The following is a 27,500-nucleotide window of genomic DNA, read 5'->3' as shown; positions in this document are numbered from 1 at the left end:
TTGGTTTAGTCCTGGTTTAGCCCTGGTTTAGCCCTGGTTTAGCCCTGGTTTTGCCCTGGTTTAGTCTTGGTTTAGTCCTGGTTTAGCCCTGGTTTAGCCCTGGTTTAGCCCTGGTTTAGTCCTGATAAATCAAAAGAATAACGTCCAGAATCGATTAGCCAAACGGTCATTCCCACACGTCAGAAACCACTTTTATTTTCACTGTTTTCATGCTCTTTTACGTGTCTTTTGAAAGCACCAGATGGAGTACATTTACCGTAACTTCAAATGTACTCTTACCCGAGTAGTATTCACCCAGATACTATTTACTACTTGAAGTGACTCAAAAGTAAAGTAAAAGTGTTTGTGACTAAAGTGCAAAAGGCTCGAGTGAACAGGAAACACGTGAAGCTTCACCTTTCATTAATACCGTATTTTCCAGACTATAAGTGGACCTTTTTTCATAGTCTTGGCCTTTTTATACTTATATACTTATACTTATACTCCGTAGAGTTTTATATGTGATATTATTTGTTATTTATATATTTATATACTCCAGTGCGACTTATATATGTTTTTTTTCTTCACTATTATACATTTTTTGGCTGGTGTGACTTATACTTATATTTATACTTATATATTTATACTCCAGAGCGACTTATATGTGATATTATTTGTTATTTTCACACTTGCGACTGCATTTCATACTCCAGTGCGACTTATATATGTTTTTTCTTCTCTATTATGCATTTTTTGGCCGGTGCGACTTATACTCCGGTGCGACTTATAGTCCAGAAACTACGGTAATCCCCCGATGAGACAGCGCGGACTCACCGTGCAGACACTCGGGGCCTCCCATCATGCCTTGCTGCTGCGGCGGGACGTTCTCCAGCCCCAGGAGCGAGGAGGACGACGAGGAGGACGACATGGAGGAGGAGGAGGAGCAGGGGGGCGGGGACGAGGGCGGGCACTGCGAGCTCTGGCTGGGCACCGCCGACTGGGAACTCTGCAGAAGAAGAACAGCGTTTTATACAGGCGCCTCTCCACGGAGCTGGCCCGTAACCAAGAACATGCACTATAAACGCTCCATCTATCAGTTTACCATAATGAAGGATATTTTGTGTATTTTTCTACCTTTGTACTGCATCGTTTGTACTTGAAATACTCACATCAGAGTAGTTTTGGGGTGTTTTAGCAGATTTTTAAACCTGATTGCATTTGGTTATGATTCTAGCGCGTACTTGTACTGCAGTTTTAAAAGAAATACGATCAATTTAACACTTTTGACGTCTACTTAAAGGGCCCATGACAGGTTTTTACGCTTGTCTAGTTTTGACTTTATTTGGTATGTTTGTACCTGTTGTACATATACATGATAGTTTTACACCAATCAAGCAGGTATTTGTGGAGAAAACGTTGAAAAATTGGTGGGAAATGACAGGAAGTGACATCACACCAGGGACAGGAAGTGACATCACAGCAGGGACACTCATCCCAGTCAAAGTTTATGTAGAATTTACACAAAAGAAACATTTTTTTACTCTCTAAACATGAATTAAACTCTAATATATTTTCATTTGTCAAAGAAATAAATTGTGACGTTAGATACGTTTTGGCCCAGTGTTTGCTGGGTAATCTCCTGTGTGATGTCATCAATTACAAACAGGAAGTGTTTATATTCCGTGATAACGTGTCTATATTTTTTTGTCAAATTCAAAATATATAAAACTTAACAGCATTTTAGTCCAATGAGTGTTGCCACCTGTCACTTTAAGTACTGCACCCTTAAAAGGAGTACTTGTACCACGTAACTGTACTTTTACTAGAGTACAAAACATGTGTATCGTTTATGCTACAAAAAGACCTGAGTCAAATGGGAAAACAAACTTTAATAACTTTAACTTTTCATATCCATTTTGACTCCTCTGTCACTCTCTGTACTGTTCTGGGGTCAAATGTTCTGGGGCCTCTCTCTGGGGGTCCGACCTGTGAGGGGATCTGCGCGCTGGCGGAGCTGGGCCCGTTGTTGTGCATGCCCATCCCGTTCTCCGTCAGGAACTCCTCCAGGTCCATGTACTGCAGCTGGAACAGGCCCCCGTCGCAGGGCAGGGTCCGCTCCCACAGCAGGGGCCCCAGGAATGCCCCAGTGCTGGAGCGCAGGGGGCCGGAGCCGGGGGGGCCAGAGCTGGGGGGACCGGTACCAGGGGGGCCGGAGCCTGGGGGGCCGGAGCCTGGGGGGCCGGAGCTGGGGGGGCCGGAGCTGGGGGGGCCAGAGCCGGGGGGGCCGGAGCCAGGGGGGCCGCCAGCAGCCCCGGGGCCGCCGCCCGCACCACTGGAGCCCAGCGAGTCCTCGTCGGAGTCGGCGAGTTTGTCTTTGTCTGTGGGCGGAGCAGAGAGGAGGAAGAGGGCGTGTCCATCAGACACAAGGAAACACAAGTCGAAAAGTAAAGGTAAAAACACGACACAAGTAAACAAACAAGTAAACAAGTTGGAGTCATTCACAATCTAAAATGTGTCTAATTTTCATAATTTGGTTATAAATAATAATAATGATAATAAATATAGCAGCAAGCGGCAATGATCGGTCCTTGCCAGGCCGGCGCTGCAAGAGGAGGCGCTAACTTTTATCACACCTCCTGCTGAAGCCGTGACGCTGTCGGCTCTTCTCTCCTTTGATTTACATATGAAGGGAAAAGTTTGCGGTTCTGCCGCATAACATTTTTGATAACTTTTGATGGTCCATCCCTGAAGATGAGTCTCACCAAAATTTCAGGTGAATAGGGCCAACGTCCTGGGAGGAGTGTGTAAAAGTACGACATTTGGAAAACTCCAGAGTCATACTGAGCAAATTTGTATCCAATATGGCCGACATTAGGTTGGGCGAACGGCGTTGCCGTTGTAATATTTTTGACTTCTCTTGTCACCATCTACCTCTGCGCCAAATTTCATGATTCTACGATCAGATTTTTTTTTGGCTATTTCCTATTTCTCAATGCATTTTTTGTACATTTGGGGGCACTTACGCGCCAATGTTTTAAATTTTAGAAAAAGGAGACATCCAGAATGTAGAGGCACGATTTTTAAAGGTCTGGAAATGTTTGTGACTTTTTGTCAATGTTCAGTGGGTGAAAAACAGGGTTTGTCCCGAGAAGAAGAAAGAAAGAATAATATGAGTGCATGAGGAGGAGTGCATGAGGAGGAGTGCATGAGGAGGAGTGCATGAGGAGGAGTGCATGAGGGAGGAGTGCATGAGTGCATGAGGGAAGAGTGCATGAGGGAGGAGTGCATGAGGGAGGAGTGCATGAGTGCATGAGGGAGGAGTGCATGAGGAGGAGTGCATGAGGAGGAGTGCATGAGGAGGAGTGCATGAGGGAGGAGTGCATGAGGGAAGAGTGCATGAGGGAGGAGTGCATGAGGGAGGAGTGCATGAGTGCATGAGGGAGGAGTGCATGAGGGAGGAGTGCATGAGGGAGGAGTGCATGAGTGCATGAGGGAGGAGTGCATGAGGGAGGAGTGCGTGAGGGAGGAGTGCATGAGGGAAGAGTGCATGAGGGAGGAGTGCATGAGGGAGGAGTGCATGAGTGCATGAGGGAGGAGTGCATGAGGGAGGAGTGCATGAGGGAGGAGTGCATGAGTGCATGAGGGAGGAGTGCATGAGGGAGGAGTGCGTGAGGGAGGAGTGCATGAGTGCATGAGGGAGGAGTGCATGAGGAGGAGTGCATGAGGGAGGAGTGCATGAGTGCATGAGGGAGGAGTGCGTGAGGGAGGAGTGCGTGAGTGCATGAGGGAGGAGTGCAAGAGGGAGGAGTGCATGAGGAGGAGTGTATGAGGGAGGAGTGCATGAGGGAGGAGTGCATGAGGAGGAGTGCATGAGGAGGAGTGCATGAGGCAGGAGTGCATGAGGAGGAGTGCATGAGGAGGAGTGCAGGAGGAGGAGTGCATGAGGAGGAGTGCATGAGGGAGGAGTGCATGAGGGAGGAGTGCATGAGGAGGAGTGCATGAGGGAGGAGTGCATGAGGGAGGAGTGCATGAGGAGGAGTGCAGGAGGAGGAGTGCATGAGGAGGAGTGCATGAGGAGGAGTGCATGAGGAGGAGTGCAGGAGGAGGAGTGCATGAGGAGGAGTGCATGAGGGAGGAGTGCATGAGGGAGGAGTGCATGAGGAGGAGTGCATGAGGGAGGAGTGCATGAGGGAGGAGTGCATGAGGGAGGAGTGCATGAGGAGGAGTGCATGAGGGAGGAGTGCATGAGGAGGAGTGCAGGAGGGAGGAGTGCATGAGGGAGGAGTGCATGAGGGAGGAGTGCATGAGGGAGGCGTGCATGAGGAGGAGTGCATGAGGGAGGAGTTTATGAGGGAGGAGTGCATGAGGAGGAGTGCATGAGGAGGAGTGCATGAGGGAGGAGTGCATGAGGGAGGAGTGCATGAGGAGGAGTGCATGAGGAGGAGTGCATGAGGAGGAGTGCATGAGAGAGGAGTGCATGAGGAGGAGTGCATGAGGAGGAGTGCAGGAGGAGGAGTGCATGAGGAGGAGTGCATGAGGGAGGAGTGCATGAGGGAGGAGTGCATGAGGAGGAGTGCATGAGGGAGGAGTGCATGAGGGAGGAGTGCATGAGGGAGGAGTGCATGAGGAGGAGTGCATGAGGGAGGAGTGCATGAGGAGGAGTGCATGAGGAGGAGTGCATGAGGGAGGAGTGCATGAGGAGGAGTGCATGAGGAGGAGTGCATGAGGGAGGAGTGCATGAGGAGGAGTGCATGAGGAGGAGTGCAGGAGGAGAAGTGCATGAGGGAGGAGTGCATGAGGAGGAGTGCATGAGGAGGAGTGCATGAGGAGGAGTGCATGAGGAGGAGTGCATGAGGGAGGAGTGCATAAGGGAGGAGTGCATGAGGAGGAGTGCATGAGGGAGGAGTGCATGAGGGAGGAGTGCATGAGGAGGAGTGCATGAGGAGGAGTGCATGAGGGAGGAGTGCATGAGGAGGAGTGCATGAGGAGGTGTGCAGGAGGAGGAGTGCATGAGGAGGAGTGCATGAGGGAGGAGTGCATGAGGGAGGAGTGCATGAGGAGGAGTGCATGAGGGAGGAGTGCATGAGGGAGGAGTGCATGAGGGAGGAGTGCATGAGGAGGAGTGCATGAGGGAGGAGTGCATGAGGAGGAGTGCATGAGGAGGAGTGCATGAGGGAGGAGTGCATGAGGAGGAGTGCATGAGGAGGAGTGCATAAGGGAGGAGTGCATGAGGAGGAGTGCATGAGGGAGGAGTGCATGAGGAGGAGTGCATGAGGGAGGAGTGCATGAGGAGGAGTGCATGAGGAGGAGTGCATGAGGAGGAGTGCATGAGGAGGAGTGCATGAGGAGGAGTGCATGAGGGAGTCACTATCGGTCTTACAGAACTATGCCTCTCGCCAAATTGTGGCGCTCGGGCCTAATAATCCAACAACACGGTCAGAACGTGTAGAGGACCAGGACCAGGACCAGGACCAGGACCAGGACCAGGACCAGATCAGGACCAGGACCAGGACCAGGACCAGGACCAGGACCAGGACCAGGACCAGATCAGGACCAGGACCAGGACCAGATCAGGACCAGGACCAGATCAGGACCAGGACCAGACCAGGACCAGGACCAGATCAGGACCAGGACCAGATCAGGACCAGACCAGGACCAGACCAGGACCAGACCAGGACCAGGACCAGGACCAGATCAGGACCAGGACCAGATCAGGACCAGGACCAGACCAGGACCAGGACCAGACCAGGACCAGGACCAGATCAGGACCAGGACCAGATCAGGACCAGGACCAGGACCAGATCAGGACCAGGACCAGATCAGGACCAGGACCAGGACCAGATCAGGACCAGGACCAGATCAGGACCAGGACCAGGACCAGGACTTGTGGTGTTGAGTTATAAGTGTAGAGTCTGAAATGTTAAGTGCTTGGAGAGCGCCTTTTGTCCCTCTCTCCTCGTCGCCCCAGAGTCCGCTCTGAGACTCATTGAAAACCTCTTAATGCAGCGACTTGAATGAGAGAAAGAGTCACATGACCCAGGTCAAAGAGTCTGATTCATACATAATTATGATTATGATTATTATTGTGTGTGTTGAGGCTTTTTAATTATTTATATCAATTGTGAAATAATGAAATAATTTAGTTTTAGAACAAAACTGCGTAAATACGTCATTTAAATCATGACATTTTTAAAAGCACATTTTTTAATTGATTGACAGCAATAATATCAGTACGACACGCCCCCTTTTCTAGGCATGTCTTTTATCATGACATAAGTCTGTTTATGAACCAGGACTAAACCAGGGCTAAACCAGGGCAAAACCAGGGCTAAACCAGGGCTAAACCAGGACTAAACCAGGGCTAAACCAGGGCTAAACCAGGGCTAAACCAGGACAAAACCAGGACTAAACCAGGGCTAAACCAGGGCTAAACCAGGGCTAAACCAGGACAAAACCAGGACTAAACCAGGGCTAAACCAGGGCTAAACCAGGGCTAAACCAGGGCTAAACCAGGACTAAACCAGGGCTAAACCAGGGCTAAACCAGGGCTAAACCAGGACAAAACCAGGACTAAACCAGGGCTAAACCAGGGCTAAACCAGGGCTAAACCAGGACAAAACCAGGACTAAACCAGGGCTAAACCAGGGCTAAACCAGGACAAAACCAGAACTAAACCAGGGCTAAACCAGGGCTAAACCAGGGCTAAACCAGGACAAAACCAGGACTAAACCAGGGCTAAACCAGGGCTAAACCAGGACTAAACCAGGGCTAAATCAGGACTAAACCAGGGCTAAACCAGGGCAAAACCAGGGCTAAACCAGGGCTAAACCAGGGCTAAACCAGGGCTAAACAAGGACTAAACCAGGGCTAAACCAGGGCTAAACCAGGGCTAAACCAGGACAAAACCAGGACTAAACCAGGACTAAACCAGGGCTAAACCAGGGCTAAACCAGGACTAAACGAGGACTAAACCAGGGCTAAACCAGGGCTAAACAAGGGCTAAACCAGGGCTAAACCAGGACTAAACGAGGACTAAACCAGGGCTAAACCAGGGCTAAACAAGGGCTAAACCAGGGCTAAACCAGGTCTAAACCAGGGCTAAACCAGGACTAAACCAGGGCTAAACCAGGGCTAAACCAGGACTAAACGAGGACTAAACCAGGGCTAAACCAGGGCTAAACCAGGACTAAACCAGGGCTAAAACAGGGCTAAACCAGGACTAAACCAGGGCTAAACCAGGGCTAAACCAGGACTAAACCAGGACTAAACCAGGGCTAAACCAGGACTAAACCAGGACTAAACCAGGACTAAACCAGGGCTAAACCAGGGCTAAACCAGGGCTAAACCAGGGCTAAACCAGGGCTAAACCAGGTCTAAACCAGGGCTAAACCAGGACTAAACCAGGGCTAAACCAGGGCTAAACCAGGGCTAAACCAGGACTAAACCAGGACTAAACTAGGACTAAACCAGGACTAAACCAGGGCTAAACCAGGGCTAAACCAAGACTAAACTAGGACTAAACCAGGGCTAAACCAGGACTAAACAAGGGCTAAACCAGGGCTAAACTAGGTCTAAACCAGGGCTAAACCAGGACTAAACCAGGACTAAACCAGGGCTAAACCAAGGCTAAACCAGGACTAAACCAGGACTAAACCAGGACTAAACCAGGGCTAAACCAGGTCTAAACCAGGGCTAAACCAGGATTAAACCAGGACTAAACCAGGACTAAACCAGGGCTAAACCAGGGCTAAACCAGGACTAAACCAGGGCTAAACCAGGGCTAAACCAAGTCTAAACCAGGGCTAAACCATGACTAAACCAGGACTAAACCAGGACTAAACCAGGACTAAACCAGGGCTAAACCAGGACTAAACCAGGACTAAACCAGGGCAAAACCAGGGCTAAACCAGGGCTAAACCAGGGCTAAACCAGGGCTAAACCAGGACTAAACCAAGACTAAACCAGGGCTAAACCAGGGCTAAACCATGACTAAACCAGGACTAAACCAGGACTAAACCAGGACTAAACCAGGGCTAAACCAGGACTAAACCAGGGCAAAACCAGGGCTAAACCAGGGCTAAACCAGGACTAAACCAGGACTAAACAAGGGCTAAATCAGGGCTAAACCAGGGCTAAACCAGGGCTAAACCAGGACTAAACCAGGACTAAACCAGGGCAAAACCAGGGCTAAACCAGGGCTAAACAAGGGCTAAACCAGGGCTAAACAGGACTAAACCAGGGCTAAACCAGGACTAAACCAGGACTAAACCAGGGCTAAACCAGGACTAAACCAGGGCTAAACCAGGACTAAACCAGGACTAAACCAGGGCAAAACCAGGGCTAAACCAGGGCTAAACCAGGGCTAAACCAGGGCTAAACCAGGTCTAAACCAGGACTAAACCAGGGCTAAACCAGGACTAAACCAGGACTAAACCAGGGCTAAACCAGGTCTAAACCAGGGCTAAACCATGACTAAACCAGGGCTAAACCAGGACTAAACCAGGACTAAACCAGGGCTAAACCAGGGCTAAACCAGGGCTAAACCAGGACTAAACCAGGACTAAACCAGGACTAAACCAGGGCTAAACCAGGGCTAAACCAGGACTAAACCAGGACTAAACCAGGACTAAACAAGGGCTAAACCAGGGCTAAACCAGGTCTAAACCAGGGCTAAACCAGGACTAAACCAGGGCTAAACCAGGGCTAAACATGGACTAAACCAGGACTAAACCAGGGCTAAACCAGGGCTAAACCAGGGCTAAACCAGGACTAAACCAGGGCTCAACAAGGGCTAAACCAGGGCTAAACCAGGACTAAACCAGGGCTAAACCAGGGCTAAACCAGGGCTAAACCAGGACTAAACCAGGACTAAACCAGGGCTAAACCAGGACTAAACCAGGACTAAACCAGGACTAAACCAGGGCTAAACCAGGGCTAAACCAGGATTAAACCAGGGCTAAACCAGGACTAAACAAGGGCTAAACCAGGGCTAAACCAGGTCTAAACCAGGGCTAAACCAGGACTAAACCAGGGCTAAACCAGGGCTAAGCCAGGGCTAAACCAGGACTAAACCAGGACTAAACTAGGACTAAACCAGGACTAAACCAGGGCTAAACCAGGGCTAAACCAAGACTAAACTAGGACTAAACCAGGGCTAAACCAGGACTAAACAAGGGCTAAACCAGGGCTAAACCAGGTCTAAACCAGGGCTAAACCAGGACTAAACCAGGACTAAACCAGGGCTAAACCAAGGCTAAACCAGGACTAAACCAGGACTAAACCAGGGCTAATCCAGGTCTAAACAAGGGCTAAACCAGGACTAAACCAGGACTAAACCAGGTCTAAACCAGGGCTAAACCAGGACTAAACCAGGACTAAACCAGGACTAAACCAGGGCTAAACCAGGGCTAAACCAGGACTAAACCAGGACTAAACCAGGGCTAAACCAGGGCTAAACCAAGTCTAAACCAGGGCTAAACCATGACTAAACTAGGACTAAACCAGGACTAAACCAGGACTAAACCAGGGCTAAACCAGGACTAAACCAGGACTAAACCAGGGCAAAACCAGGGCAAAACCAGGGCTAAACCAGGGCTAAACCAGGGCTAAACCAGGACTAAACCAAGACTAAACCAGGGCTAAACCAGGGCTAAACCAAGTCTAAACCAGGGCTAAACCATGACTAAACCAGGACTAAACCAGGACTAAACCAGGGCTAAACCAGGACTAAACCAGGGCAAAACCAGGGCTAAACCAGGGCTAAACCAGGGCTAAACCAGGACTAAACCAGGACTAAACAAGGGCTAAACCAGGGCTAAACCAGGGCTAAACCAGGGCTAAACCAGGACTAAACCAGGGCAAAACCAGGGCTAAACCAGGGCTAAACAAGGGCTAAACCAGGGCTAAACAGGACTAAACCAGGGCTAAACCAGGACTAAACCAGGACTAAACCAGGGCTAAACCAGGACTAAACCAGGGCTAAACCAGGACTAAACCAGGACTAAACCAGGGCAAAACCAGGGCTAAACCAGGACTAAACCAGGGCTAAACAAGGGCTAAACCAGGGCTAAACCAGGTCTAAACCAGGACTAAACCAGGGCTAAACCAGGACTAAACCAGGGCTAAACCAGGACTAAACCAGGACTAAACCAGGGCAAAACCAGGGCTAAACCAGGGCTAAACAAGGGCTAAACCAGGGCTAAACCAGGGCTAAACAGGACTAAACCATGACTAAACCATGACTAAACCAGGACTAAACCAGGGCTAAACCAGGACTAAACCAGGGCTAAACCAGGACTAAACCATGTCTAAACCAGGACTAAACCAGGACTAAACCAGTCTGTATTCAAATATTACAGCCATAACGCACATAAAACACAAACTATTACTTAAACCAAAGAATGAAAATATAGCAAAAATATCAACATTTATCTCTCATTTTATAAATCTGCCCCTGACATAACGACACAAACGTCCTTCAGCCGATGTCTAAATGTCTCACAAACGTTGTTCTCTTAAGCTCTGAAGTGTCGGAATGACCACATCACACATCACCCTGACCAGAACAATCCAGGACAAACACTCGGGGTCAAACACTCGGAACAGAGCTCAAGCAAAGTGACACACACGTCCGAAACCCTCACGTTAAAGCTGCACGGTGTCACTTTCCTGTCCGCCACCTGCTTGTCTCCATGGAGATGATACTTTCTCATGGTCTTCATGTTTGCAGTAAAACAGCTGGATAATGAAATGCAGTTTGGATAATGTGCCATCTGTGCCCAACACTGGCTCTTGTCGCCGTGGGAACAAATGCAAACAAATGTAAACAAATGTAAACAAACGCAAACACCGAAAGAAATCTGCATAAACGACTGCAACGAATGTTCATGAAGTTTTGAAGTGATTTGGAGCGTTTAGTGCCCGCGCTGTAACCGTCTCCGTCCTGAGTCTGCGTGAAGCTCTGGAAAAACCATGTGATGAATCCAGAACGTCGCTGCCCCATTTCCACGGCGATCGGCAGTAAACAATAAAACCATGGAACATTCCGGGCAAAGCAGCGGCCCATGTTTATGAAAGACTTGAACGACCGGAGCGATAGTTGTACAAACCCTCTGTGCAATACCAGTAACCTGTGCAATACCAGCAACCTGTGCAATACCAGCAACCTGTGCAATAACAGCAACCTGTGCAATACCAGCAATCTGTGCAATAACAGCAACCTGTGCAATACCAGCAACCTGTGCAATACCAGAAACCTGCAATACCAACAACCCGTGCAATACACCTGTGCAATACCACCAACCTGTGTAATACCATCAACCTGTGCAATACACCTGTGCAATACCATCAACCTGTGCAATACCAGCAACCTGTGCAATCCCATCAACCTGTGCAATACACCTGTGCAATACCATCAACCTGTACAATACCAGCAACATGTGCAATCCACCTGTGCAATACCAGCAACATGTGCAATACCAGCAACATGTGCAATCCATCTGTGCAATACCAGCAACCAGTGCAATACCGGCAACCTGTGTGCAATCCACCTGTGCAATACCAGCAACCTGTGCAATACCAGCAATCTGTGTGCAATACCAGCAACTTGTGCAATACCAGCAACCTGTGTGCAATACCAGCAACCTGTGCAATACACCTGTGCAAAACCAACAACCTGTGCAATACACCTGTGCAATACCAGCAACCTGTACAATACCAGCACGCGCCACCAGACTCCAGCGGCAGTGGCGAGTTTCACACACAGTGGATTTACAGACAAAGCAGAAGAACTGGATTGGACAGAAGTGGTTTTCTGTGACTAAACGGAGCAGAGTGACTGTACAAACTGAGCAACTGTACAAACTGAGTGACTGTACAAACTGAGTAACTGTACAAACTGTGACTACAAACGGAGTGACTGTACAAACTGAGTGACTGTACAAACTGAGCGACTGTACAAACTGAATGACTGCACAAACTGAGCGACTGTACAAACTGAGTGACTGCACAAACTGAGCGACTGTACACACTGTCTGACTGTACAAACTGAGTGACTACAAACTGAGTGAGTGTAAAAACTGAGTGACTGCACAAACTGAGTGACTGTACAAACTGAGTGACTGCACAAACTGAGTGACTACAAACTGAGTGACTACAAACTGAGTGACTACAAACTGAGTGACTGTACAAACGGAGTGACTGTACAAACGGAGTGACTGCTCAAACTGAGTGACTGTACAAACTGAGTGACTGTACAAACTGAGTGACTGTACAAACTGAGTGACAAACTGAGTGACTGTACAAACTGAGTGACTGTACAAACTGAGTGACTGTACAAACTGTCTGACTGTACAAACTGAGTGACTGTACAAACTGTCTGACTGTACAAACTGAGTGACTGTACAAACTGAGTGACTGTACAAACTGAGTGACTGTACAAACTGAGTGACAAACTGAGTGACTGTACAAACTGAGTGACAAACTGAGTGACTGTACAAACTGTCTGACTGTACAAACTGAGTGACTGTACAAACTGAGTGACTGTACAAACTGAGTGACTGTACAAACTGTCTGACTGTACAAACTGAGTGACTGTACAAACTGAGTGACTGTACAAACTGAGTGACTGTACAAACTGTCTGACTGTACAAACTGAGTGACTGTACAAACTGTCTGACTGTACAAACTGTCTGACTGTACAAACTGAGTGACTGTACAAACTGAGTGACTGTACAAACGTATTTACTTCAGCACCGAAAAGAACCGACTGCAGTGAACACAGCGCAATGGAGAGAACGGAAGAAAGTGTGTTTGAGCCGCAGAAAGAGAGAAAGTGTGACATTTCCTGGATCGACCGTGAGAGAGGGAGAGAGAGAGAGAGAGAGAGAGAGAGAGAGAGAGAGAGAGAGAGAGAGGGAGAGAGATGGGGTGATGGGAGAGGGAAGGAACGAAGAAGAGAGGGAGAGAAAGAGAGAGAGATGGGGTGATGGGAGAGGGAAGGAACGAAGAGAAGAGAGGGAGAGAAAGAGAGCAGACGAGAGGAAGAGAAAGGGAGGAGAGAAAGAGAGAGATGGGGGATAAGAGAGGGATGGAAGGAAGAAGAGAAGAGAGGGGGAGAAAGAGAGAGCAGAAGAGAGGAAGAGAAAGGTAGATGAGAATGAGGGAACAGAGGAGAGGGAGAGAAAGGGAGGAGAGAAAGAGAGCGATGGGGGATGGGAGAGGGATGGAAAGATGAAGAGAAGACAGGGGGAGAAAGAGAGAGCAGAAGACAGGGGGGAAAAGAGAGAGCAGAAGAGAGGGAGAGAAAGGGAATGGGAAAGGAAGGGGTACAGAAAGAGAGAGAGAGGAGAGGAAGTGAAGGATTAAAAGAGATAAGAGATGAGGGAGGGAAAATGGGAAGGAGAGGAGAGAGTGAGAGGAAGTGGAGAGTAAGGAGGAGGAGGAGATAAAAGAGAGAGAGAGAGACAAAGACATGGTGAGACAGGAAAGAGATAGACACAGTGAGAAGAGAGAGGAAGAGAAGAAGAGAGGAAGAGAGGAAGAGAGGAAGAGAGGAAGAGAGGAAGAGAGGAAGAGAAGAAGAGAGGAAGTAAACAAGAGAAAGAGTTGGAGGAGAGCGGATGGAGAGAGAGACTGTGGATGTGCGATGGCGTGGGAGAGTGTGAAGGCGTCAAACAAAAGCAGCGACGGTGAAGCACGAGGGCCCCGAGTGTCCATGAACGCAGCGCGAGGGCCCCGAGTGTCCATGAACGCAGCGCGATGGCCCCGAGTGTCAATGAACGCAGCACGAGGGCCCCGAGTGTCAATGAATGCAGCACGAGCCCCGAGTGTCAATGAACGCAGCGCGAGGGCCCCGAGTGTCCATGAACGCAGCACGAGAGCACCGAGTGTCCATGAACGCAGCGTGAGGGCCCCGAGTGTCCATGAACGCAGCGCGAGGGCCCCGAGTGTCCATGAACGCAGCGCGAGGGCCCCGAGTGTCCGTGAACGCAGCGCGAAGGCCCCGAGTGTCAATGAACGCAGCTCGAGCCCCGAGTGTGAATGAACGCAGCGCGAGGGCCCCGAACGCAGCACGAGAGCACCGAGTGTCCATGAACGCAGCGCGAGGGCCCCGAGTGTCCATGAACGCAGCACGAGCCCCGAGTGTCCATGAACGCAGCGCGAGGGCCCCGAGTGTCCATGAACGCAGCGCGAGGGCCCCGAGTGTCCATGAACGCAGCGCGAGGGCCCCGAGTGTCCATGAACGCAGCGCGAAGGCCCCGAGTGTCAATGAACGCAGCACGAGCCCCGAGTGTCCATGAACGCAGCACGAGCCCCGAGTGTCCATGAACGCAGCGCGAGGGCCCCGAGTGTCCGTGAACGCAGCGCGAAGGCCCCGAGTGTCAATGAACGCAGCACGAGGGCCCCGAGTGTCAATGAACGCAGCGCGAGGGCCCCGAGTGTCCATGAACGCAGCGCGAGGGCCCCGAGTGTCCATGAACGCAGCGCGAGGGCCCCGAGTGTCCATGAACGCAGCGCGATGGCCCCGAGTGTCCATGAACGCAGCACGAGCCCCGAGTGTCAATGAACGCAGCGCGAGGGCCCCGAGTGTCCATGAACGCAGCACGAGAGCACCGAGTGTCCATGAACGCAGCGTGAGGGCCCCGAGTGTCCATGAACACAGCGCGAGGGCCCCGAGTGTCCATGAACGCAGCGCGAGGGCCCCGAGTGTCCGTGAACGCAGCGCGAAGGCCCCGAGTGTCAATGAACGCAGCTCGAGCCCCGAGTGTGAATGAACGCAGCGCGAGGGCCCCGAACGCAGCACGAGAGCACCGAGTGTCCATGAACGCAGCTCGAGCCCCGAGTGTGAATGAACGCAGCGCGAGGGCCCCGAACGCAGCGCGAGGGCCCCGAGTGTCCATGAACGCAGCACGAGCCCCGAGTGTCCATGAACGCAGCGCGAGGGCCCCGAGTGTCCATGAACGCAGCGCGAGGGCCCCGAGTGTCCATGAACGCAGCGCGAGGGCCCCGAGTGTCCATGAACGCAGCGCGAAGGCCCCGAGTGTCAATGAACGCAGCACGAGCCCCGAGTGTCCATCAACGCAGCGCGAGGGCCCCGAGTGTCCATGAACGCAGCACGAGCCCCGAGTGTCCATGAACGCAGCACGAGCCCCGAGTGTCCATGAACGCAGCGCGAGGGCCCCGAGTGTCCATGAACGCAGCGCGAGGGCCCCGAGTGTCCATGAACGCAGCGCGATGGCCCCGAGTGTCCATGAACGCAGCGCGAGGGCCCCGAGTGTCAATGAACGCAGCACGAGCCCCGAGTGTCAATGAACGCAGCACGAGGGCCCCGATTGTCAATGAATGCAGCACGAGCCCCGAGTGTCAATGAACGCAGCGCGAGGGCCCCGAGTGTCCATGAACGCAGCACGAGAGCACCAAGTGTCCATGAACGCAGCGTGAGGGCCCCGAGTGTCCATGAACGCAGCGCGAGGGCCCCGAGTGTCCATGAACGCAACGCGAGGGCCCCGAGTGTCCGTGAACGCAGCGCGAAGGCCCCGAGTGTCAATGAACGCAGCTCGAGCCCCGAGTGTGAATGAACGCAGCGCGAGGGCCCCGAACGCAGCACGAGAGCACCGAGTGTCCATGAACGCAGCTCGAGCCCCGAGTGTGAATGAACGCAGCGCGAGGGCCCCGAACGCAGCGCGAGGGCCCCGAGTGTCCATGAACGCAGCACGAGCCCCGAGTGTCCATGAACGCAGCGCGATGGCCCCGAGTGTCCATGAACGCAGCGCGAGGGCCCCGAGTGTCAATGAACGCAGCACGAGCCCCGAGTGTCAATGAACGCAGCACGAGGGCCCCGAGTGTCCATGAACACAGCGCGAGGGCCCCGAGTGTCCATGAACGCAGCGCGAGGGCCCCGAGTGTCCGTGAACGCAGCGCGAAGGCCCCGAGTGTCAATGAACGCAGCTCGAGCCCCGAGTGTGAATGAACGCAGCGCGAGGGCCCCGAACGCAGCACGAGAGCACCGAGTGTCCATGAACGCAGCTCGAGCCCCGAGTGTGAATGAACGCAGCGCGAGGGCCCCGAACGCAGCGCGAGGGCCCCGAGTGTCCATGAACGCAGCACGAGCCCCGAGTGTCCATGAACGCAGCGCGAGGGCCCCGAGTGTCCATGAACGCAGCGCGAGGGCCCCGAGTGTCCATGAACGCAGCGCGAGGGCCCCGAGTGTCCATGAACGCAGCGCGAAGGCCCCGAGTGTCAATGAACGCAGCACGAGCCCCGAGTGTCCATCAACGCAGCGCGAGGGCCCCGAGTGTCCATGAACGCAGCACGAGCCCCGAGTGTCCATGAACGCAGCACGAGCCCCGAGTGTCCATGAACGCAGCGCGAGGGCCCCGAGTGTCCATGAACGCAGCGCGAGGGCCCCGAGTGTCCATGAACGCAGCGCGATGGCCCCGAGTGTCCATGAACGCAGCGCGAGGGCCCCGAGTGTCAATGAACGCAGCACGAGCCCCGAGTGTCAATGAACGCAGCACGAGGGCCCCGAGTGTCAATGAATGCAGCACGAGCCCCGAGTGTCAATGAACGCAGCGCGAGGGCCCCGAGTGTCCATGAACGCAGCACGAGAGCACCAAGTGTCCATGAACGCAGCGTGAGGGCCCCGAGTGTCCATGAACGCAGCGCGAGGGCCCCGAGTGTCCATGAACGCAACGCGAGGGCCCCGAGTGTCCGTGAACGCAGCGCGAAGGCCCCGAGTGTCAATGAACGCAGCTCGAGCCCCGAGTGTGAATGAACGCAGCGCGAGGGCCCCGAACGCAGCACGAGAGCACCGAGTGTCCATGAACGCAGCTCGAGCCCCGAGTGTGAATGAACGCAGCGCGAGGGCCCCGAACGCAGCGCGAGGGCCCCGAGTGTCCATGAACGCAGCACGAGCCCCGAGTGTCCATGAACGCAGCGCGAGGGCCCCGAGTGTCCATGAACGCAGCGCGAGGGCCCCGAGTGTCCATGAACGCAGCGCGAGGGCCCCGAGTGTCCATGAACGCAGCGCGAAGGCCCCGAGTGTCAATGAACGCAGCACGAGCCCCGAGTGTCCATCAACGCAGCGCGAGGGCCCCGAGTGTCCATGAACGCAGCACGAGCCCCGAGTGTCCATGAACGCAGCACGAGCCCCGAGTGTCCATGAACGCAGCGCGAGGGCCCCGAGTGTCCATGAACGCAGCGCGAGGGCCCCGAGTGTCCATGAACGCAGCGCGATGGCCCCGAGTGTCCATGAACGCAGCGCGAGGGCCCCGAGTGTCAATGAACGCAGCACGAGCCCCGAGTGTCAATGAACGCAGCACGAGGGCCCCGAGTGTCAATGAATGCAGCACGAGCCCCGAGTGTCAATGAACGCAGCGCGAGGGCCCCGAGTGTCCATGAACGCAGCACGAGAGCACCGAGTGTCCATGAACGCAGCGTGAGGGCCCCGAGTGTCCATGAACGCAGCGCGAGGGCCCCGAGTGTCCATGAACGCAGCGCGAGGGCCCCGAGTGTCCGTGAACGCAGCGCGAAGGCCCCGAGTGTCAATGAACGCAGCTCGAGCCCCGAGTGTGAATGAACGCAGCGCGAGGGCCCCGAACGCAGCACGAGAGCACCGAGTGTCCATGAACGCAGCTCGAGCCCCGAGTGTGAATGAACGCAGCGCGAGGGCCCCGAACGCAGCGCGAGGGCCCCGAGTGTCCATGAACGCAGCACTAGCCCCGAGTGTCCATGAACGCAGCGCGAGGGCCCCGAGTGTCCATGAACGCAGCGCGAGGGCCCCGAGTGTCCATGAACGCAGCGCGAGGGCCCCGAGTGTCCATGAACGCAGCGCGAAGGCCCCGAGTGTCAATGAACGCAGCACGAGCCCCGAGTGTCCATCAACGCAGCGCGAGGGCCCCGAGTGTCCATGAACGCAGCACGAGCCCCGAGTGTCCATGAACGCAGCACGAGCCCCGAGTGTCCATGAACGCAGCGCGAGGGCCCCGAGTGTCCATGAACGCAGCGCGAGGGCCCCGAGTGTCCATGAACGCAGCGCGAGGGCCCCGAGTGTCCATGAACGCAGCGCGAGGGCCCCGAGTGTCCATGAACGCAGCACGAGCCCCGAGTGTCAATGAACGCAGCGCGAGGGCCCCGAGTGTCCATGAACGCAGCGCGAGAGCACCGAGTGTCCATGAACGCAGCGCGAGGGCCCCGAGTGTCCATGAACGCAGCGCGAGGGCCCCGAGTGTCCATGAACGCAGCGCGAGGGCCCCGAGTGTCCATGAACGCAGCGCGAGGGCCCCGAGTGTCCACGAACGCAGCACGAGCCCCGAGTGTCAATGAACGCAGCGCGAGGGCCCCGAGTGTCCATGAACGCAGCGCGAGAGCACCGAGTGTCCATGAACGCAGCGCGATGGCCCCGAGTGTCAATGAACGCAGCACGAGGGCCCCGAGTGTCAATGAACGCAGCGCGAGGGCCCCGAGTGTCCATGAACGCAGCGCGAGGGCCCCGAGTGTCCATGAACGCAGCGCGAGGGCCCCGAGTGTCCATGAACGCAGCGCGATGGCCCCGAGTGTCCATGAACGCAGCACGAGCCCCGAGTGTCAATGAACGCAGCGCGAGGGCCCCGAGTGTCCATGAACGCAGCACGAGAGCACCGAGTGTCCATGAACGCAGCGTGAGGGCCCCGAGTGTCCATGAACGCAGCGCGAGGGCCCCGAGTGTCCATGAACGCAGCGCGAGGGCCCCGAGTGTCCGTGAACGCAGCGCGAAGGCCCCGAGTGTCAATGAACGCAGCTCGAGCCCCGAGTGTGAATGAACGCAGCGCGAGGGCCCCGAACGCAGCACGAGAGCACCGAGTGTCCATGAACGCAGCTCGAGCCCCGAGTGTGAATGAACGCAGCGCGAGGGCCCCGAACGCAGCGCGAGGGCCCCGAGTGTCCATGAACGCAGCACGAGCCCCGAGTGTCCATGAACGCAGCGCGAGGGCCCCGAGTGTCCATGAACGCAGCGCGAGGGCCCCGAGTGTCCATGAACGCAGCGCGAGGGCCCCGAGTGTCCATGAACGCAGCGCGAAGGCCCCGAGTGTCAATGAACGCAGCACGAGCCCCGAGTGTCCATCAACGCAGCGCGAGGGCCCCGAGTGTCCATGAACGCAGCACGAGCCCCGAGTGTCCATGAACGCAGCATGAGCCCCGAGTGTCCATGAACGCAGCGCGAGGGCCCCGAGTGTCCATGAACGCAGCGCGAGGGCCCCGAGTGTCCATGAACGCAGCGCGATGGCCCCGAGTGTCCATGAACGCAGCGCGAGGGCCCCGAGTGTCAATGAACGCAGCACGAGCCCCGAGTGTCAATGAACGCAGCACGAGGGCCCCGAGTGTCAATGAATGCAGCACGAGCCCCGAGTGTCAATGAACGCAGCGCGAGGGCCCCGAGTGTCCATGAACGCAGCACGAGAGCACCGAGTGTCCATGAACGCAGCGTGAGGGCCCCGAGTGTCCATGAACGCAGCGCGAGGGCCCCGAGTGTCCATGAACGCAGCGCGAGGGCCCCGAGTGTCCGTGAACGCAGCGCGAAGGCCCCGAGTGTCAATGAACGCAGCTCGAGCCCCGAGTGTGAATGAACGCAGCGCGAGGGCCCCGAACGCAGCACGAGAGCACCGAGTGTCCATGAACGCAGCTCGAGCCCCGAGTGTGAATGAACGCAGCGCGAGGGCCCCGAACGCAGCGCGAGGGCCCCGAGTGTCCATGAACGCAGCACGAGCCCCGAGTGTCCATGAACGCAGCGCGAGGGCCCCGAGTGTCCATGAACGCAGCGCGAGGGCCCCGAGTGTCCATGAACGCAGCGCGAGGGCCCCGAGTGTCCATGAACGCAGCGCGAAGGCCCCGAGTGTCAATGAACGCAGCACGAGCCCCGAGTGTCCATCAACGCAGCGCGAGGGCCCCGAGTGTCCATGAACGCAGCACGAGCCCCGAGTGTCCATGAACGCAGCACGAGCCCCGAGTGTCCATGAACGCAGCGCGAGGGCCCCGAGTGTCCATGAACGCAGCGCGAGGGCCCCGAGTGTCCATGAACGCAGCGCGATGGCCCCGAGTGTCCATGAACGCAGCGCGAGGGCCCCGAGTGTCAATGAACGCAGCACGAGCCCCGAGTGTCAATGAACGCAGCACGAGGGCCCCGAGTGTCAATGAATGCAGCACGAGCCCCGAGTGTCAATGAACGCAGCGCGAGGGCCCCGAGTGTCCATGAACGCAGCACGAGAGCACCGAGTGTCCATGAACGCAGCGTGAGGGCCCCGAGTGTCCATGAACGCAGCGCGAGGGCCCCGAGTGTCCATGAACGCAGCGCGAGGGCCCCGAGTGTCCGTGAACGCAGCGCGAAGGCCCCGAGTGTCAATGAACGCAGCTCGAGCCCCGAGTGTGAATGAACGCAGCGCGAGGGCCCCGAACGCAGCACGAGAGCACCGAGTGTCCATGAACGCAGCTCGAGCCCCGAGTGTGAATGAACGCAGCGCGAGGGCCCCGAACGCAGCGCGAGGGCCCCGAGTGTCCATGAACGCAGCACGAGCCCCGAGTGTCCATGAACGCAGCGCGAGGGCCCCGAGTGTCCATGAACGCAGCGCGAGGGCCCCGAGTGTCCATGAACGCAGCGCGAGGGCCCCGAGTGTCCATGAACGCAGCGCGAAGGCCCCGAGTGTCAATGAACGCAGCACGAGCCCCGAGTGTCCATCAACGCAGCGCGAGGGCCCCGAGTGTCCATGAACGCAGCACGAGCCCCGAGTGTCCATGAACGCAGCACGAGCCCCGAGTGTCCATGAACGCAGCGCGAGGGCCCCGAGTGTCCATGAACGCAGCGCGAGGCCCCCGAGTGTCCATGAACGCAGCGCGAGGGCCCCGAGTGTCCATGAACGCAGCGCGAGGGCCCCGAGTGTCCATGAACGCAGCACGAGCCCCGAGTGTCAATGAACGCAGCGCGAGGGCCCCGAGTGTCCATGAACGCAGCGCGAGAGCACCGAGTGTCCATGAACGCAGCGCGAGGGCCCCGAGTGTCCATGAACGCAGCGCGAGGGCCCCGAGTGTCCATGAACGCAGCGCGAGGGCCCCGAGTGTCCATGAACGCAGCGCGAGGGCCCCGAGTGTCCACGAACGCAGCACGAGCCCCGAGTGTCAATGAACGCAGCGCGAGGGCCCCGAGTGTCCATGAACGCAGCGCGAGAGCACCGAGTGTCCATGAACGCAGCGCGAGGGCCCTGAGTGTCCATGAACGCAGTGCGAGGGCCCCGTGTGTCCATGAACGCAGCACGAAAGCCCTGAGTGTCCATGAACGCAGCGCGAGGGCCCTGAGTGTCCATGAACGCAGCGCGAGGGCCCCGAGTGTCCATGAACACAGCGCGAGGGCCCCGAGTGTCCATGAACGCAGCACGAGCCCCGAGTGTCAATGAACGCAGCGCGAGGGCCCCGAGTGTCCATGAACGCAGCGCGAGAGCACCGAGTGTCCATGAACGCAGCGCGAGGGCCCCGAGTGTCCATGAACGCAGCGCGAGGGCCCCGAGTGTCCATGAACGCAGCGCGAGGGCCCCGAGTGTCCATGAACGCAGCACGAGCCCCGAGTGTCAATGAACGCAGCGCGAGGGCCCCGAGTGTCCGTGAACGCAGCGCGAAGGCCCCGAGTGTCAATGAACGCAGCTCGAGCCCCGAGTGTGAATGAACGCAGCGCGAGGGCCCCGAACGCAGCACGAGAGCACCGAGTGTCCATGAACGCAGCTCGAGCCCCGAGTGTGAATGAACGCAGCGCGAGGGCCCCGAACGCAGCGCGAGGGCCCCGAGTGTCCATGAACGCAGCACGAGCCCCGAGTGTCCATGAACGCAGCGCGAGGGCCCCGAGTGTCCATGAACGCAGCACGAGGGCCCCGAGTGTCCATGAACGCAGCGCGAGGGCCCCGAGTGTCCATGAACGCAGCGCGAAGGCCCCGAGTGTCAATGAACGCAGCACGAGCCCCGAGTGTCCATCAACGCAGCGCGAGGGCCCCGAGTGTCCATGAACGCAGCACGAGCCCCGAGTGTCCATGAACGCAGCACGAGCCCCGAGTGTCCATGAACGCAGCGCGAGGGCCCCGAGTGTCCAAGAACGCAGCGCGAGGGCCCCGAGTGTCCATGAACGCAGCGCGATGGCCCCGAGTGTCCATGAACGCAGCGCGAGGGCCCCGAGTGTCAATGAACGCAGCACGAGCCCCGAGTGTCAATGAACGCAGCACGAGGGCCCCGAGTGTCAATGAATGCAGCACGAGCCCCGAGTGTCAATGAACGCAGCGCGAGGGCCCCGAGTGTCCATGAACGCAGCACGAGAGCACCGAGTGTCCATGAACGCAGCGTGAGGGCCCCGAGTGTCCATGAACGCAGCGTGAGGGCCCCGAGTGTCCATGAACGCAGCGCGAGGGCCCCGAGTGTCCGTGAACGCAGCGCGAAGGCCCCGAGTGTCAATGAACGCAGCTCGAGCCCCGAGTGTGAATGAACGCAGCGCGAGGGCCCCGAACGCAGCACGAGAGCACCGAGTGTCCATGAACGCAGCTCGAGCCCCGAGTGTGAATGAACGCAGCGCGAGGGCCCCGAACGCAGCGCGAGGGCCCCGAGTGTCCATGAACGCAGCACGAGCCCCGAGTGTCCATGAACGCAGCGCGAGGGCCCCGAGTGTCCATGAACGCAGCGCGAGGGCCCCGAGTGTCCATGAACGCAGCGCGAGGGCCCCGAGTGTCCATGAACGCAGCGCGAAGGCCCCGAGTGTCAATGAACGCAGCACGAGCCCCGAGTGTCCATCAACGCAGCGCGAGGGCCCCGAGTGTCCATGAACGCAGCACGAGCCCCGAGTGTCCATGAACGCAGCACGAGCCCCGAGTGTCCATGAACGCAGCGCGAGGGCCCCGAGTGTCCATGAACGCAGCGCGAGGGCCCCGAGTGTCCATGAACGCAGCGCGAGGGCCCCGAGTGTCCATGAACGCAGCGCGAGGGCCCCGAGTGTCCATGAACGCAGCACGAGCCCCGAGTGTCAATGAACGCAGCGCGAGGGCCCCGAGTGTCCATGAACGCAGCGCGAGAGCACCGAGTGTCCATGAACGCAGCGCGAGGGCCCCGAGTGTCCATGAACGCAGCGCGAGGGCCCCGAGTGTCCATGAACGCAGCGCGAGGGCCCCGAGTGTCCATGAACGCAGCGCGAGGGCCCCGAGTGTCCACGAACGCAGCACGAGCCCCGAGTGTCAATGAACGCAGCGCGAGGGCCCCGAGTGTCCATGAACGCAGCGCGAGAGCACCGAGTGTCCATGAACGCAGCGCGAGGGCCCTGAGTGTCCATGAACGCAGTGCGAGGGCCCCGAGTGTCCATGAACGCAGCACGAAAGCCCTGAGTGTCCATGAACGCAGCGCGAGGGCCCTGAGTGTCCATGAACGCAGCGCGAGGGCCCCGAGTGTCCATGAACACAGCGCGAGGGCCCCGAGTGTCCATGAACGCAGCACGAGCCCCGAGTGTCAATGAACGCAGCGCGAGGGCCCCGAGTGTCCATGAACGCAGCGCGAGAGCACCGAGTGTCCATGAACGCAGCGCGAGGGCCCCGAGTGTCCATGAACGCAGCGCGAGGGCCCCGAGTGTCCATGAACGCAGCGCGAGGGCCCCGAGTGTCCATGAACGCAGCACGAGCCCCGAGTGTCAATGAACGCAGCGCGAGGGCCCCGAGTGTCCATGAACGCAGCGCGAGAGCACCGAGTGTCCATGAACGCAGCGCGAGGGCCCTGAGTGTCCATGAACGCAGTGCGAGGGCCCCGAGTGTCCATGAACGCAGCACGAAAGCCCTGAGTGTCCATGAACGCAGCGCGAGGGCCCTGAGTATCCATGAACGCAGCGCGAGGGCCCCGAGTGTCCATGAACGCAGCACGAAGGCCCCCGAGTGTCCATGAACGCAGCACGAGCGCCAAGTGTCCATGAACGCAGCACGAGCCCTGGCGCTAGAGGAAATGTTGTTGTGTCCTTAGGCAAGACACTTCACCCACATTGCCTGGTTAAGCGCTTTCAGTCACAAAACAGAATTCACCTAAAAACATATCAGCCAAAGTTTGAAGTGACAGAGATGGATCTGGATCTTTCCATTAAAGACAAAGCCGATCCCGACGTGCCTGAAAGTGTAAACAAACTCCGCCCACACGAGCACATGTAACGTACTGAAGAAGTCATATTACCAACCAAGCAACTGCACATTTACAATGGTGTAGTCATAAATTAGAACAAAATACATAACCGTCTTAAATAAAGCTCGACACTGTGGGAAACAGAGATGCCCATTTTTTGGCCGACCTCTTTTTTGTGTTTGGGGGTCGCGGGGTCTCGAGTGAGAGAGGACTGAGCGACACTCAGCACAAAACAACAGCCCATTAAAGCTTGAAACAGACCAGTTTAAAATATATATATATATAAAAAAATATATATATATATTTTTCTATTGTTGTTAAAATATATATACATATATTATATTATATATAAAATATAAATATATATATATATATATATATATATATATATATATATATGTATATATACATATATATACATATATAAATATATTATATATGTATATGTATTTTCTCAGTCACATTTCAGAGTCTGCACATTCTCTGCCCTGAAGTGGCCTCACGAGCCCGGGGGAGAGATGGAGGGAGAGATGCGTGACAGTGTCAGATGCAGTGACTGTGTGATAGTGTCAGATGCGGTGACTGTGTGAAAGTGTCGGATGCGGTGACTGTGTGAAAGTGTCGGATGCAGTGACTGTGGGAAAGTGTCAGATGCAGTGACTGTGTGACAGTGTCAGATGCACTAACTGTGTGAAAGTGTCAGATGCAGTGACTGTGTGAAAGTGTCAGATGCAGTGACTGTGTGAAAGTGTCAGATGCAGTGACTGTGTGACAGTGTCAGATGCAGTGACTGTGTGAAAGAGTCAGATGCAGTGACTGTGTGAAAGAGTCAGATGCAGTGACTGTGTGAAAGTGTCAGATGCAGTGACTGTGTGAAAGTGTCAGATGCAGTGACTGTGTGACAGTGTCAGATGAAGTGACTGTGTGATAGTGTCAGATGCGGTGACTGTGTGAAAGTGTCGGATGCGGTGACTGTGTGAAAGTGTCAGATGCAGTGACTGTGTGAAAGTGTCAGATGCAGTGACTGTGTGACAGTGTCAGATGAAGTGACTGTGTGATAGTGTCAGATGCGGTGACTGTGTGAAAGTGTCGGATGCGGTGACTGTGTGAAAGTGTCGGATGCAGTGACTGTGGGAAAGTGTCAGATGCAGTGACTGTGTGACAGTGTCAGATGCAGTAACTGTGTGAAAGTGTCAGATGCAGTGACTGTGTGAAAGTGTCAGATGCAGTGACTGTGTGACAGTGTCAGATGCAGTGACTGTGTGAAAGAGTCAGATGCAGTGACTGTGTGAAAGAGTCAGATGCAGTGACTGTGTGAAAGTGTCAGATGCAGTGACTGTGACAGTGTCAGATGCAGTGACTGTGTGAAAGTGTCAGATGCAGTGACTGTGTGACAGTGTCAGATGCAGTGACTGTGTGAAAGAGTCAGATGCAGTGACTGTGTGAAAGAGCCAGATGCAGTGACTGTGTGACAGTGTCAGATGCAGTGACTGTGTGACAGTGTCAGATGCAGTGACTGTGTGAAAGTGTCAGATGCAGTGACTGTGAAAGAGTCAGATGCAGTGACTGTGTGAAAGTGTCAGATGCAGTGACTGTGAAAGAGTCAGATGCAGTGACTGTGTGAAAGTGTCAGATGCAGTGACTGTGTGAAAGAGTCAAATGCAGTGACTGTGTGAAAGTGTCAGATGCAGTGACTGTGAAAGAGTCAGATGCAGTGACTGTGTGAAAGTGTCAGATGCAGTGACTGTGTGAAAGAGTCAAATGCAGTGACTGTGTGAAAGAGTCAGATACAGTGACTGTGTGACAGTGTCAGATGCAGTGACTGTGTGAAAGAGTCAGATGCAGTGACTGTGTGAAAGTGTCAGATGCAGTGACTGTGTGACAATGTCACATGCTGTGACTGTGTGAAGGTGTCAGATGCAGTGACTGTGTGAAAGTGTTAGATGCAGTGACTGTGACAGTGTCAGATGCAGTGACTGTGTGAAAGAGTCAGATGCAGTGACTGTGTGAAAGTGTCAGATGCAGTGACTGTGTGAATCTGTTTTTATTTTTCTTATTCAAAATGGCTTTGATCAGCTGAAAGCTCTTTTTAGGCTCCAACCAATAATATAACTTGTGTTATAACGTAATAAACTGTGTAAACAATGTATTAGCATGTGTAATAATATGTAATACATGTGTAACAGTATGTAATACACGTGTAATAGTATTTAATATACAGCTGTGGTCATGTGACTGTGGGGCCAGTCCCAGGTCTGGATAAATACAAAAGCGTCTGAGCTAAAGTCAGAGACTGGACGATATAAAAGATGAAAGATGAAGTCACGTCTCCTTCTGCTCTGACATTATGATGTAGAATCACGCTGCAGATGAGCAGAGGGGAAAACTAGTGGTGAGTGAAGGTACAGCAGCAACACAAACATTCACTCTGAAGGTCCAATGACAGAACTACACTTCCATCACTGAAGTGTAGTGGAAGCCCATTGGTCAGAGTGGCTTAAGTGGGAGGGGCACAGAGTATAATAACTTTAAGAAAGTACAAATATATAACTGCAGCGCTGGCCACAGCTCTAACTCACCTTTCATCTCGCAGCAGTCCTTGGGTCCTCTGGAGTCGGCTTTGATTGGCAGCTGCAGCAGAGACTTCAGGTTGGTCATGGAGGTCCCGTGACTTCCTTGGGGGCCACTTAACGCAGGGTTACTGGCCCCAAACTGGGGGCTGGTGGCCCCTGCAGGGAGATCCGGCGGCAGGAGCTGCGTGAGAGACCTTGACATAACTTCTTCCAGGGGCGGCGGGGACTGGGGGGGGGGGGGGCGGGCTCCGAAAGCGCACGAGCTGCAGGTTCTCGGTTCAAGAGCACAATAATCCAATTAGAGGAGTGAGTGAGCGGCGCGCCGTCAAAAGCCGCGTGTTCCCGTGACACGTTCACGCACGAGGGCCCGCGCTGACAGCTCCACCTGACATGACCAGAACACCAGGGAGGCTCTGGCTCCAAAATGGCACCATGTCGGCTCCGGCAGTCCTACACCATCCTTAAGCCTGGCGCGTGGGGGCAGCTCCTGGAGGGTCGTCAGGGCGATGGGAACTCACGGGACCAGCGACTACTCCAGACCCAGACCCGGACCTTCTCCAGACCCAGCTCTAGACCCGCCCCAGACCCGCTCCAGACCCAGACCCAGCTCTAGACCTGCTCTAGACCCGCTCCAGACCCCGCTCCAGACCTTCTGCAGACCCTTCTCCAGACCCAGATCCGGACCTTCTTCAGACGGGCAGAGGGGCTCAAAATGACCAAACGGAGGATGATATGCAGGAGAAAATCCACAAAAATAAAAAGATAAATCCTGTGGAGTGGGCGCGCGCGGAGTGT

At 55.2% G+C, this 27,500-nt stretch overlaps 1 protein-coding gene across 1 annotated transcript in view; it reads right to left on the bottom strand.

Moving 5' to 3' along the window:
• The window catches only part of dbpa (D site albumin promoter binding protein a), a 42,884-nt gene extending 15,760 nt beyond the window's left edge, over positions 1-27,124 (bottom strand). Inside the window, exons 1-3 of the mRNA XM_072448251.1 lie at positions 26,712-27,124; positions 1,966-2,357; positions 814-985 (exon numbers count right to left, since the gene is read on the bottom strand). Coding sequence (XP_072304352.1) covers positions 814-985; positions 1,966-2,357; positions 26,712-26,907 — 760 coding nt within the window. The 5' untranslated portion in view covers positions 26,908-27,124. The remainder of the gene's footprint in view (positions 1-813; positions 986-1,965; positions 2,358-26,711) is intronic.
• Between the last annotated feature and the right edge of the window lie 376 nt (positions 27,125-27,500).

The sequence above is a fragment of the Eucyclogobius newberryi genome, unplaced genomic scaffold, assembly GCF_026437365.1.
Source record: "Eucyclogobius newberryi isolate DKJ021-1_F unplaced genomic scaffold, fEucNew1.0.hap1 SCAF_16, whole genome shotgun sequence".
Lineage (NCBI taxonomy): Eukaryota > Metazoa > Chordata > Actinopteri > Gobiiformes > Gobiidae > Eucyclogobius > Eucyclogobius newberryi.
Note: the sequence above shows the minus strand (reverse complement) of the source record. Positions and strands in the feature narration are given on the sequence as shown.